The sequence below is a fragment of the Trichechus manatus genome, unplaced genomic scaffold, assembly GCF_000243295.1.
Source record: "Trichechus manatus latirostris isolate Lorelei unplaced genomic scaffold, TriManLat1.0 scaffold00106, whole genome shotgun sequence".
NCBI classification, from domain to species: Eukaryota; Metazoa; Chordata; class Mammalia; order Sirenia; family Trichechidae; genus Trichechus; species Trichechus manatus.
The window spans coordinates 5,403,464-5,417,541 of record NW_004444042.1 but is presented as its reverse complement, the minus strand read 5'-3'; the positions used below and the strand labels follow the sequence as shown (position 1 = coordinate 5,417,541).

The following is a 14,078-nucleotide window of genomic DNA, read 5'->3' as shown; positions in this document are numbered from 1 at the left end:
TCTAAGATGCATCAGTTGGTCCCAACCACTTGGAGTAAAGCAGAACGTGGAACACCAAAGACACAAGGAAAGTATTAGCGCAAGAGACAGAAAGGGCCACATAAACCAGAGACTTCATCAGCCTGAGACCAGAAGAACTGGATGGTGCCCAGCTACCACCAATGATCACCCTGACAGGGAACACAGCAGAGAGTCCTGGATGGAGCAGGAGAAAGATGGGGTGTAGAACTCAAATTCTAGTAAGAAGACCAGACTTAATGGTCTGACTGAGGCTGGAGGAACCCTGGAAAGCACGGCCCCCAGATTCTCTATCAGCCCAGAACTGAATTTCCGTAGCCAACTTTTCAGACAGGGATTGGACTGGACTGTTGGACATATAGCGATACTCGTGAGGAGTTTGCCTCTTAGCTCAAGTACATACAAGAGACTAAATGGGCAGCTTCTGTCTGCAGGTGAGATGGGAAGGCAGAGAGGCTTAGGAGCTGGTTTAATGGACATAGGGAATCAGGGGTGGAAAGGAGGAGTGTGCTGTTACAGTATGGGGAGAGCAATTAGGGTCACATAACAATGTATGTATCAATTTTTGTATGGGAAAAAAATGCTATCGATATAAAAACAGAAATGAAAATCCATATATACGTGCATATATTTCCTTATCTTTATATTAGCATACATTAAAGTAGTGGCAATGTGCATGTAAATTTAATACTGGTTATTCGGTGGTAGTATTGAGAGAGGACAAAGAGTTTATTCATTTTTTTTTTATACTCCTCTATTTAGCTTAATTTGGTATCAAAGAGCATGTTAATTTTTGTAACTTCCAAAATTTAAAAAAAATAAGGGAAATAAAAATGCAGCCCTGAATCTTCCTGTGGTTGGACAACAATTTTCTTTAGGTTTTAATCAGCAAGATGTGCTTTAAAATCACACATGCAGGGGTCCTGTACCATCCCTTTTTTGGAGAGAAGGAGCATGAACTGAGGACATCCTGGGGGAAGGAGGGAGGAGTAGAAGTGGTGGTATGACCAAGGCCTCTGGGTTAGGCAGAGCTGCATTTGAATCCCAGCTCTGCCACCTACTGGGCTATGGGGCCTGGGGCCAGTTACCTAACTGCCTCAGTTTCCTTGTCTTTATAATGAGAGTAATTAGACGACCTCTTTCGTTGGGTTATTGTGGGAATGAAAAATGAGATCATGCATTCAAAATGCTTAGCACAGCAGCTGGTTCAGTAACACTTAGCATAGTATTCAATAAATGACAACCATTATTATTATTTACAGTAGGCATTTCCCAATAGTTTGAGGAGTAGGAAATGGTGGCTATAAAAATCTAGAGGAGGGGACGGGCACCTCAACTTTGCTAGGCCTACCATGCATCCCAACACATAGGTTGATGTACCACCAACCTAAAAATTGATTTTATTCTTGGTGGTATTATACCCAGCTAGATTACATTTCCCAGCCTCCCTTGCAGCTAGGGGCAGTGGAAGTCTTGGGTGGAACTTTACTTTGGAGAGATGCTCCTTTACTCTTATTTTTCTTATTTTCCCTCTAGCTTCCTGCTGTCTGGATCTTACCGTTCTGATGGCTGGATCTCCTATCAGCAACCTTGGACTATGTAGTAACCTTGAGAAAGGAAGCCACGCCCTAAGATGGTAGAGCAGAAACACAGAAGCCTGAGTCCCTGATGACCCTCAAATTGCCATGCCAGCCCCAGCTCCCCTTCCTCTGCACTGCTTTTATGGGAGAGAGAACCTTTATCTTGTTTAAACTCTTTTTCTGAGTTTTCTGTAATAAACTCAGCCCTAAGTGATAGAGTTCTCAGAGAACAACTAACCTAAAAAGCAAAAGCTCACGCCTAGAGAGCCATGAGGTATGTGACCTGGGAGGGGATGGCTGCATTTTCCTGGGGGAGGCAAAAGGTGAGACTTTGCCTGGCACTTACTCGTCGCCAATGTAGAGCTGAGGCCAGACCTCGTTGACGTGGGTGTACTGGGGACTGCCCTTCCAGAAAAGTCGCTCCAGCTCGAAGGCTTCAGGGGTACAGTAGTCCTCCGCCTCCCCCTCCTCCTCCTTCAGCAACAGCCTCTTCGCAGACGGGTAGGCATTCTTGAGGCTTGTCTTTGGTTCTCTGGATATCATTTTGGAGCCAAGGGATTTTCTTTCCTTTCTGCAGTTGGTCATGAGAGAGGGTGAGGATTGTGGTTAGCAGAGGACACAAAGGTGGGAATAAGCTGGTCTTAAAATTTGGAAAGTGTTTCTCTGGCCTGCTGTGCTCCTGCTTTCTCTTCCTAAGCCACATAGGGAGGCCGTCATGACAGTTAAACTTCCCAACATTCCAGTCTCCTCCAGAGCAAGAGGGCGGGAGGAGGTGGGGGCCTCTGTGGCAGGCCGGGGTGGAGTCTCAGCAGACCCAAACGGGCTTCGGGCCTAAGAATCTTTGAAGGCAGCCAGTCCTTTGCCACCTATCTTTTAGATTTTACCCCTTCTTTGACTCTACGTTTTCCTTTATCTGACTGTAATCTGCTAGTTTAGGCCATTTTGAATGCAAATAGGAAGGCCCAGAAGGTTCCTAGCATTCCAGGCCTGTGGCACAATGAACATCTGCAGGAAGCAACCAGCAAAAGGGCGCGCATGTCTAAATCCAGGGTCTGGGTGTGAGCAGCCACACACGCCAGCAGGACTTCGAAGCCTTAGGGCAGAAGGAAACTGCGTGTTAGGACAGTTGAAGTCAGTGTTCGTGGCTCTCACACCTGGAGGCTGGCAATTGTGTTAATTCGAGCTAGGAAGCTGTGTCTGCAGACTGACATGGGTGTTTGGAGAGCTTGTCAGGCTCTGTAAGTGGGGTGCGGGTGGAGAGTTTCTATTGTCCGCAAAGAAATGAATCTGCTGGTGGAATTAGGTGGCGTCTGTTCCCTGAGCTGCGTAAGTATACACTTACAGTCGTACAGTCTGGGAAGGGAAGTTGTACTCTGAGACTGGAGGGAAGGAGTAAAGGGTGGGATGACTGAGAGGCTTGGAGGTGAGTGATGGGGATGGGGGGACGTTATTTATTTATTTAATACATACTTATAATGCATTTATTTTGCACCAGGCACTGTTCCAAGTGCTCACAATTATTAGCTCATCTAATCTTTTTAACAGTCTATCAGGTAGGCACAAGGAAAATCATATACATCGAGGCTGTTCATAACACATGGCCTTTGTCTTCTGAGAAAAAAATAATGGCTTAGAGCAAAGGAGATGAAGGATTCACTGTGAGAAGGGGAAGCTGTAAATAAGGGTTGGTAGCTTCAAAGACCACTAGAACCATGTAAAAATGACTCAGACTAGGACTTGAAGAGGCTCCCACTTGTCAAAAATGGGACAATTTGAACATTAACAGTAAAAACTGCAGCGGATGGAAACACACCAAACATTTAAATCATAATGATACTTAAGCAAAACAAAACCATTATATGCTATAGGAGGATGCTAGGAAACAAACTCATTATTTTGAAGACTGATCAATAAAGTAAAAGAATCTAGCATTTATTGTTCCTTCCCTATGCAAACTGTACTTCTGGGTAGACAAGAGGAAGTTTCTCTTTTATAGAAGAATCCCAGAGAATAAATACAGAAGGAAGGAATCTCCATTGCACAATGCCTGATGAACTAATAGATCTAGGCATTGAGCACTGACTGCTAACAACATAGGAAGAGATGATCAGACATTTTGTGCCTTCTGATGGAAGAGCACACCACCACCACAAAAGTAGTTTTACCAAAGAAAAACCTGAATCTTATCAGTCTTCTTATAAGAACCAATTGATAGGAAATTCAGAGGACAGAGTATCATTGTAAATTATACCACAGGGCCTTATCTTTTAGAAAGAAATACTGAAATATTCACAGATTAAGCTAGGATTTGCTTCAAATATAATAGTGTTGGAAAAAAATAATATTGTTTGAGGAGGATATAGTTGGAGATGTAAATGAGACAGGATGATTGTTGGGATTGAGTAATGGTTACAAGGTAGTTACTGTTTCTCTTCGTGTGTGTTTGACATTATCTATATAAAAATTGTAAAAAGGAGAGGAAAGAACTAAACTACTCTGGGGAATCTGATTCTCCCAAGTCCATAGCAGACGAATTAAAGGATTACTAGTGCCTTGGAGGAGTCCTGGTGGCTTAGTGATTAAGAGCTCGGCTGCTAACCAAAAGGTTGGCAGTTGGAATCCACCAGCCGCTCCTTGGAAACTCTGTGGGGCAATTCTGCTCTGTCCTATAGAATGGCTATGAGTTGGAATCGACTCGGCGGCAACGGGTTTGCTTTTTTTGGTTTTTTTAGTGCCATGGAAGAAGGGCCTGGCAATCTACTTCTGAAAAATTAGCCACTGAAGACCCTGTAGAGCACAGTTTTACTCTGACATAACATGGGGTTGCCATGAGTCAGGTCGACTTGACAGCAACTGGTTTGGTTTTGGTTAAGTAGCAGCATGCCTGTGTGTGGATTGTGAGGAACGAGGATCATAACTTTCTCCTGCACCATCTGGCTTCCTGGAGTAGGAGGTGGGGGCAATGGGCAGCAGAGGTGATCCTTCTGCAGAGTCTCTCAGAGTGTGATCTAAAGAACACCTCCATCAGAATCTCCTGGGCACTTGTTACAAATACAAATTCCCAGGCTATGCACTGGACCCTGTGAATCACTCTCTGAGATAGGGCCTAGAACTCTGTATTTTAACAAGCTCCCAAGTGAGGCTGATGCTCACTAAAGCTTGATAATAATTGCCTAAGAGCATGGCTAAAGGGTCAAGAAGGTTTTGAGGCTAAGAGGTTTTTCAGTCAGGATGCCTTCAGTCTTCTCATTGGAGTGGGAGCCAGATCTTCAGTCAGGACTGGGAGGGCAGGAGAACCTTGCTCCAGGGGCTCCTTGAAGATGAGGCCTTGGTGGTGTATCTCCCTGTAGCCTCATGTCTGGCATATAGTAGGTGTTCAGAAAACATCTGTTGAATGAGGGCGTGGTTTAGTGAATGAATGGAGTGAGTGAATGAATGACTTAGGGAATGACTGAGGGGGTGAATGAATGATAAAGGATGGTGAGGCCTTTGCTGGAGACTCAACAAGAGCCACTGGGGCAGGACCAAGCCTCTGGGCTAATGGGATGGGGTGCGGTGAGGATGAGGGAGGTGCAGAATGCAGATTGAACACCCTGTAAGGGTGGTTGTTCAGGCCTGAACTTGAGTCTGGGGCCTGCTACTGGTATTTCCAGTCAAGAAGGGAGGAGTTATTTCCAGGGATGGTCAGAAACCTCCGGTGCAGGAACCAACACAGACCCATCAGTCTCCTTAGATTATCATCATAGTTCTTGCTTCAGGCCCCACAAGGCTGTGGGCCTTCACTTTGAGAGGCCTGAAGCTCAACCTGCCATGGCACGAACTGTTCTTGTTCCAAACTGAGTAGAAACTGGGCACCACAGATCTGAATATGGTGGCTTAGGTAATTTTGAACCTTGTCTGCCACCAAAGGAGGCTTCAGAAGAGGCAATTTTAGGGAGACACTGGAGTAAATTCTATCCTGAAACCTCTGCCTGCCTCCTTTGATCACTGAAGCTGACCTCACCCTCTTCATACTGTGGAGGGAACACCCCTTCCCCTCTCTGCGCTGAAAGCCTCGGCTGGATTTCCAGACAGAAGAGGAAGTGATGTGGTCTACCCAGAGCAGCTTGGCACGCAGAGGAAGCTCTGGGATCTATTATCCTCCAGCGAGCGGATTTGATGGGGGAAGAGAACAAAGCTCAGAGCCGTCCAGAAACCACAGACCTGTAATCTTTCCAAATCCTGAAGGAGAGTTGTGTGCATCCCTCTCTGCATGGCTCCCAGATCTCTGCTTCTCAGAGAGGCCAGAAGCGTCTGTTTCCCAGATCACAGCCAAAATAGAAGGGGAAGACAAATCTGTTCTGTTTGGTTTCCATAGATTCGACCCAGAGATTAACTGCCAAGGTCTCAATGACACACACAATATCAATCACAGGCTAAATGTCATAATGAGAGCTGGGCAGGTTGTCAAGAGAGGCCTCCAGGTTCCTGCTACAGCTTCATAGTTAAAGATTTGGTCCCAGGAAACCAAATGCCGACTCTGAAGTCTACTTGGCCTGTGTGCTGCATCAGCCTATCTCCTCAAAGGGTGACAAAGTTAGGCTCCTTCATGGAGGAGGGAAGTGGGTTGGGTGTTACAAAACAAAACAAAGAAACAAACACCTGACTATTGGCCTAAAGCAGGAGACATTAGGGAGAAGTGGGGACTGTGGCACGCTACAAAGCAAATGTCCCATCTGAAGAAGGCAGCAGCTTGCCATTTCATGTGGAAAGGCAAGCCCAGTTTACTAGATTTTCTGATGTTTTTATGAGAAACCAGCAAGCGAAATTTTTTCTGAGAAATCTACTGATTTTTAAATGTGGGCAGTGGTAGCAGATGCAGTCTTTGCCCTGTCTCATTTCTTGGCTCACCCTGGAGATTACCAGCAGCATAAGTGGACAGTTACATTATACACAAAAGGCTTCCTACCTCAAGCATCTGTGTTTCCCTGCTTGAGAGCGTTTTCTGGTCTTTGCAGAGAGTGGGCCTGAGGTGCCTGGAGTTAACACCCACAAGATGTATCAACCAGTGAGGGACAGGAGTTGGTGGATAAACACCTCAGCTTCCTCAGCCTTGAGTGGACATTTTGAGATATGCTCTACACTGTGTCAGAGGTTCCCCCGTGACTTAGAGCCCCAGTTGCCCATAGTGGAAGCCTACTCACTCATGCATCTTCCCTGGCTTTCCTTCCTCCTTGACTCATACTTCTCCACTCCAAACTGTGCTTCCCACATTAATCTCACAAACACACAACTTGCACCCAAATTTTGGTCTCAGGGACTGCTTTTGAACTCAAACTAAGATATAGCTCATTTAAAGATGCTGTGGTGTTGTGGATTGAACTGTGTCTCCCAAAAAGATATGTTGAAGTCCTATCCTAGTACTGGTGATCATGACCTTGTGTGGAAAAAGGGCCTTTGAAGATGTCATCAGTTAAATTAAAATTAGGTCATACTTAAGTAGGATGGGCCCTAAGCCAATCTGAGTGGTGTCATAAAAAAGGACAGGCACAGAGAGACAGATGGAGGAAGGACGGTGTTATGGATTTGTGTCCCCCAAAATATGTGTTGTAAATCCTAACTTCCATGCTTATGGTTATAATCCCATTTGGGAAGGATTGTCTTTGTTATGTTAATGAGACAGGATTAATGTAGAGTGTGTCTTAAATCAGTCTCTTTTTTAGATAGTAAAGATTAAACAAGCAAGCAAGAGAAGCAAAGAGGGGGGAAGAGAGTTGCCAAGCCACATGAAGATTGCCCAGGAGCAGAAGCTCAGAAGAGACAAGGACCTTCCCTCAGAGCCCACAGAGAGAGAAAGCCTTCCCCTAGAGCTGGCACCCTGCATTTGGACTTCTAGCCTCCTAGACTGTGAAAGAATAAATTTCTGTTTGTTAAATCCACCCACTTGTGGTATTTCTGTTACAGCAGCACGAGATCACTAAGACAGACGGCCATGTGAAGATGCATCTACACACCAAGAACACCTGGGGCTACCAGACGGCCATGTGAAGATGTATCTACACACCAAGAACACCTGGGGCTACCAGATGGCCATGTGAAAATGTATCTACACACCAGGAACACTTGGGGCTTCCAGAAGCTGGGTGAGACAAGGAAGGATCCAAACAAGGTCGTCATCACCGGTACTAGGATAGGACTTCAACATATCTTTTTGGGAGACAGAATTCAATCCACAACACCACAGTGTCTTTTAATGAGCTGTATCTTTGTTTGAGTTCAAAAGCAGTCCCTTAGAGCCTTTGGAGAGAACATGTCCCTGCCAACATGCTGAATACTGCCGTTTACCCTCCAGAACTGTGAGAGAATAAATTTCGGTTCTCATAAGCCTCCCAGTTTGTAGTATTTTGTTATAGCAGCCCTAGGAAGCTAAGACATGTGCCAACAGAGTAGTGAGGGCCAAGTTTGACCACCTGGTGGCTCAGAGGCCTAGGGACACGAGTGCCATTTCTCTTTGTGAAACAGTGGCCTTGCCTTTGAAGAGCTATTCCCGGGAATAATCTACGCAGGGACCCCTCGTTAATCCTGACTCTTTGACTGTTGCAGAATGTTTAATGGTACTTCTTGCATTTCAAAACTGTGTCTTTTTTATTTTTTAACACTTTTTTTTACTGTACTTCAGATGAAGGTTTACAGAGCATATTAGTTTCTCATTAAACAATTAATACACATATAGTTTTGTGACATTGGTTGCCAACCCTATGACATGTCAACACTCTCCCCTTCTCAAACTTGGGTTCCCCATTACCAGCTCAAAACTGTATCACTTTGACAGCATAATTTGAATTTATGCAAAAAACCCACATATTTTTATATAGTTTTTGTTCTTTTTTAAACTAAGAAAAAATACATCAAAATATAATACTCTGAGGGAAGAGTGGGACTCAAGGAAATTTCTTCTGTTTTCTATTTGGAGATTCTTTTAATAAATAAACATATTTTATAGTAATGATAAAGTCAATACTTTTTAAATGTGCTGACCAAACAGAACAGTCTGGGCAGGAAGCTGCTTGTGACTTCTGATTTGCAATTTCTGCTCTACCTGACATGCTCCTGGGACCTGGCAACTTCCCAGGGCCTCTGCCTCGCTGGCTGCTGCGTCCCTCTAGCTTGTTCTTGTTCTGTGGGGAGGTCCAGCACTTGGCTCGTGGCTCTTCTCTGCTCTCACGCCCCAGCAATCATTGAGGACACTCAGATCTAGATCTACGTCTTGTTCTCCCTGACCTTCATTTTTTTCTTTGACAAAATGGAGCTGTAACTAGAGTGGTAAACATGCTTTTTAAAACACCAAACTCAACCTGAACTCTTTTGCTTTCTAAGGTGGAGAATGGGAGAGGTGGGGTGGAGATGATGCATAATGGATTTGAATGGGAAATGAAATCTCTCAGTGGAGCTTAACCTACAGAGAATGGCTGGGGAGCCCGGCTGAGGAATAGTGGGTGTGTCAGGAGAGTCTGGCATTTACAGACCTCTTGATTAACAAAAAACAGCACTTGTGGACCATTTTGATGGGAAGGCTTAAGTCCTGAAACACGGTCTGGAGAGTGGAGGAATGCAACAAAGAGAACGGAGCTGTTCTGTACAACAAAGCAAGGAGAGTTTTGAGTTCCCTAGAACATCCTAGAAGGGGTGCTGTGTGTGTGGGAGGGGGTGTGGGGGTGTGAGTGGGTGTTGGGTTGTGTGTGTCCTGCGGAGGGACGTGGGTGGGGAGGACTTGGGCCGGAGGTGCCAGCCAGGTGAGGAGTTTCCGGGGGAGAAACAGCCACAGGACTGCTGACAGCAAGGATTTATTTTGTTGACGTCAAACTTTGGGGTGCCCCACCGTTAAATCAGCCCTCCCGTTGTAACCCTAAACCTTCAGTGAACCCGTTACAAGAGCCTGTGTTTGTGGTTGTTTTGAGAAATCAAAGATAAAGAGGCATGTGCCAATGGAAAGAAGAGGCCAGAAGTTTATGAAACAGCATATACAGCATGATTCTGTTCTTACACAAAAATACCTTTCACCAAAATATTAACACTAGCTGTATGCTTACTTTGGGGTGATGAGACTGTATGTGATTTTTGTTTTCTTCTTTCTAAGTTGTTTGTGATGAGCATATAATACTTGAGTATATTGGAGGGGGAAAACCCTGTGAGTTATTTTTTAGAATTGCTGTGTATGTAGTAGATTTTCACCCTAAACCTGTGGGCTGAGGCACAGGAAGGTGGCCTTCAGGACAAGGCCTGACCAGGTGCTCCTCGTCTCTCGCACAGAACTGTGGGCCCTCCCATTAAGCATGAGCTCCCTGAAGGCAAGTCTTGGTCCTCCTTGAGGCTTCTGATGGCAGCAGCCATGCCTAGGTTGTGACAGAAGGTCACTCTAGGCCCTCAGTATCTCTTAGAAAACTAGGAGGAATCCAGGTTTTGTGGGTTCTGGAGCTTATACAAGTTCTGTAAGAAGAAGAAAACCAAATAGATACAGGGCCTTGGAAGGGGTCTGTGGAAGTGTGAGGTCCGAAGCTTCCAGGTAAATCCACCTCTGAGAGAAACTTCCTTCCCTTCTGATTGGAGACAGACCCAGATGAAGAGAGCAAGCCTCTCCTACCACGGCGTGAGGATCCTTGACGTCATTCTGCTTTGTGTTAGCCTAGGTCAGCCAACACCAGGGACTTTGGTGAGTCATGAATGGAGACAGGAAGTGACGTCATTTTCCTTGACTTCACCTAAGACATTAGGTCTGGTCTAGACCCCAAAGCTTTACTCTTGCATTCCTATGATAAGCACCAGGCTAGGTGCTAGGCAGGGCAAGGTAGGCCAGAGAGGGCCTCTGCCTTCTAGAAAAACTTCGTTGGTCTAGTACCAACCAGTTGCCTTCATGACTCATAGCAATCCCATGTGTGTCAGAGTGGAACTGTGCTCCATAGGGTTTTCAGTGGCTGATTTTTCAGAAGTAGATCGCCAGGCCTTTCTTTTGAGGTGCCTCTGGGTGGATTCAAACCTCCAGCCTTTCGATTAGCAGCCAAATGGTTAACTGCTTGTGCCACCCAGGGACATCTTTGGTCTAAAAGATCAGTTTATAATCTAATCTTTAAAAAAATTTCTCCTCTCCCTCTAGAAAGTATGCTGTATTTGTATATATGTGTACCTCACATGTTTACGTTCCTAATGCCTGGGAGTTGTAAGGCAAGTTCGTCTGTGTTTAAATGCATGTATACCACATTTCTTCCACACCACTACCCAAGTTAGACTTGGAATGTGCTTTGCAAGGAGAGAGTAAAAATGTTATTGTGGTTGGGTTAATTACTCTATTAGGGGAGTAATATCTACTGTTGGGGTATGTGTAGCGGGGGATTTGGCATCAGTGTATATATGTAAATATACATATTTTTAATTTACCACAAGTCAGTGCTTGTCTTTATGCATCTTAAATCTATAAAAATGATCCCAACCAGGAAATAAAAGTTGTGGATTTTTTAAAAATTAAAACTTGGACGTGAAAACTCAGGAATGTTTTTTTTTGTTGCCTATAATTTAATTCCTAATGTATCAGACATAATTCAAGTTTAACAGATTTTTTTTGCTTTTGGATTCTGGGTACTTGCAAGTATGTTAACAAGAGGCAATTATGTGAATTAATATAAAATCTTTTTATTAGGAACATAGAAAAGCCTTCATTTAAAGAGGTAATTTAATATTCCTTCTGCTATGGTGTTGATGTCATTAACTTGTTTGATTAACTTTTCAAATGGATTCAAAGCGCAGCAGGGTGGTAATTTATGAACTCCTAATTGATTTCCCCATTCTTGGTTTGGCAGAGTCTGGCCTCCAGGAAACTGTGAGGCGACCAGAGGCCCACACGCAGCTTTCTTCTCAGACAAGGGAGCCAGCGAGATGGTCTTTACCAGCTGCAGCCCAGGCTTGGGAGTTGGGGTGGGGGGTTCTGGCACGAAGACAAAAGGCCAGGATGTGTGACCAGGCCAGTTGTGGTTCCTGACTCCTAAGCAGCTGGGCCTTTGCTGCCTCTGAAGATGTGTAGAAACACTGCAGGTAATTTCACAGGAATTCAGGAATAGATGGCATTTTAGCCCACATCTTTCGAGACCCACTTCCCGCTGTGTGTCACCTCAGAATGTGAGGCTTCCTCAGGCAGGGAAGACTAGCAGGGAGGTGCAAGCTGTATGGGGATGCAGCCCTCCCTGTGGGCCCACCACCCTCCATGTCCAGGTCCAGACACTTTTCCTCACTAGGCCTGTCTCTCAGATGCTGTGCTGAAGAAGCTCTGGGACATCGGGAAGGCTGGGGACCAAGGCTCCTACCTCTTAAAGCTCCCAGCAAAGCTCACTGAGAAATCATGGCCCTGGTCAGACCAAGGGAATGATCATCCAGTTGGTTACTTTCATTGTGTGCTAGGTGATTGTTGTTAGCTGCCATTGAGTCAGCCCCTAGCTCATGGCAACCCCGTTGTGGATCGGACTGTTGCAGATCGGACTGTTGTGATCCCAAGGGTTTTCACTAGTTAATTTTCAGAAGAAGAGCACCAAGCCTTTCTAGTCTGTCTTAGTCTGGAAGCTCTGCTAAAACCTGTTCAGCATCATAGCAACATGCAAGCCCTCACTGACACAGGGCGGTGTCTGCACGTAAGGTGCATTGGCTGGGAATTGAATCCAGGTCTCCTGCATAGAAAGTGGGAATGCCGCCACTGAACCACCAGTGTCTCACCAGGTGATTACCCACTTTCGGAACAAACCTAGACAGGGAAGAACTGCCGTCACTTTACAGATGAGAAAAATGAGGGTCAGAGAGGCTAAGTAACGTGACACCAAGCTAGTGAGTGGTTCAGCTTGGAACTTAACTCAAGTGGCCTAGAATTTCAACCCATGCCAATAGATACTTCACTGTATTCTTGGTCACAGGTATAAACTCTTGAAGGTGGGACCTGAGCCTTTCAGTTTTAAATGTCCTGCTCCAGCAGAGAGCAGTGTGAAATCAGAGATGGAGCTTCACTGGCCTTGAAGTCTCACATTCCTGGGCTTCAGCTTCCTCCTCTGTAAAATGGGGATAATATCCACCTTGCTGGTTGTTGGATTAAATGAGGTAATATAAGTAAAGCCTCTGGCACATTGGCATGGGTTCAAAGAGCATTTCATGAAGTAGGGCAGGGGTAAGGATGGGTGGAAGGTAGATGGAGAATTCCCTACTGTTGGGAGCTAAGGCTTTGAGCCAGGAAGAGAAGAGAGTGAGTAGAGCAGTTTGGCTGGGTGGAGGGTCTCCATAGGGTGTCAGTTGTGGCAGATGAGATGGGACTTAAATGAGCCTGAACATTCTCCTGTGAGGGATGGAGTTCATTTGCTCCTGTATGATGTGCAAGCAAGGCCTTGGAGTAGGAGAAAGGACTCTTTCCAGCTAGTTAAATGTCTGGTGGCTGCGTCAGGCTGCTATGAGCCTTGACCCCCTATTTAGTTGTGGAAATAGTAGGCCTAGAACCATCAAGGGTCGCTGGAAGCAGAAATTCAAACACCATCTGCTCTGGAGCCAGGCTGGAGGGGCCAACTGAGCTTTGAGCCCTGACCCCAGGACCTGGCGCGAACTGTTCCCAGACCAGGCCTCCCTGGGTAAGGGGCCCAGGCTGGTGTTTAGGCTGAGTGGCCCTACAGCACGCTGGATTCCTGGCTCCACCACTGTTGGGGCTGTGCGACCTTGGGCAAACCACTAACTCTTGTGTCTCAGGTTCCTCATCTGAAAATGGAAATGATGTCCATCCTTCAGAGCTGGTGCAGTCGTGAGGAGTAAACACGTTAATACTTACAAGGAAAGCTCTTAGAACAGTGCTGGGCATGCAGTTAGCACCAGGACACTTTACCAACCAGCATTTCACAGGGTTGTGCAGCTTCTAGGGAAGGCCAACCCCGGCTCTGTGGTTGTGGGGTGTGGGGTGGGGGCAGGGCCACCCCCTCCCCAAGTGGACTCAGCTGGACCTTGGCAGGGTGGCCGGGAAATCTAGCAGACGTGCCTTTGACCCCAGCACCTCCCCTCTGCTCTTCATCCACTGTGGGGTGACAACATCACAGGAATTCCACACACGGACAGAACCTGGATCTCCCTCCAAACCAGCTGTCCCCCCAGCACTGAAGTGTGCCTGGTGAGGGCTTCCATCTCATCGGCTGGTGGAAGGCCATGGCCTTCCCTCTCACCCTCAGCACAGATCTGCGTTTGCCCCTGGAGAGCCTTCAGGACCCACTGGCCCCCTCCTAACTCCCCCCAGATCTTTCCCCATGCCCAAGGCTCTTTCCTGGTAAAGGACTCAGCCCAAAAGCCCTTCAAGTGTTATTTTAAATGTCAGAGCCCTCAGATTTGCTAGAACCAAAATTATTTTCTCATGAAGAGAACAAGGAGGGGCCATGAGGAAAAGGTCAGGGGACAGAAAAAGCACTGAGTACCAGGGCTCTTAGGTACTGGTGGCCTTAA

General features: G+C 46.0%; 1 protein-coding gene across 1 annotated transcript in view; it reads right to left on the bottom strand.

Moving 5' to 3' along the window:
- Window positions 1-2,204, bottom strand: part of DUSP29 (dual specificity phosphatase 29) — a 64,080-nt gene extending 61,876 nt beyond the window's left edge. The window contains exon 1 of the mRNA XM_004383204.1: window positions 1,945-2,204. Coding sequence (XP_004383261.1) covers window positions 1,945-2,183 — 239 coding nt within the window. The 5' untranslated portion in view covers window positions 2,184-2,204. The remainder of the gene's footprint in view (window positions 1-1,944) is intronic.
- Window positions 2,205-14,078: the final 11,874 nt, after the last annotated feature.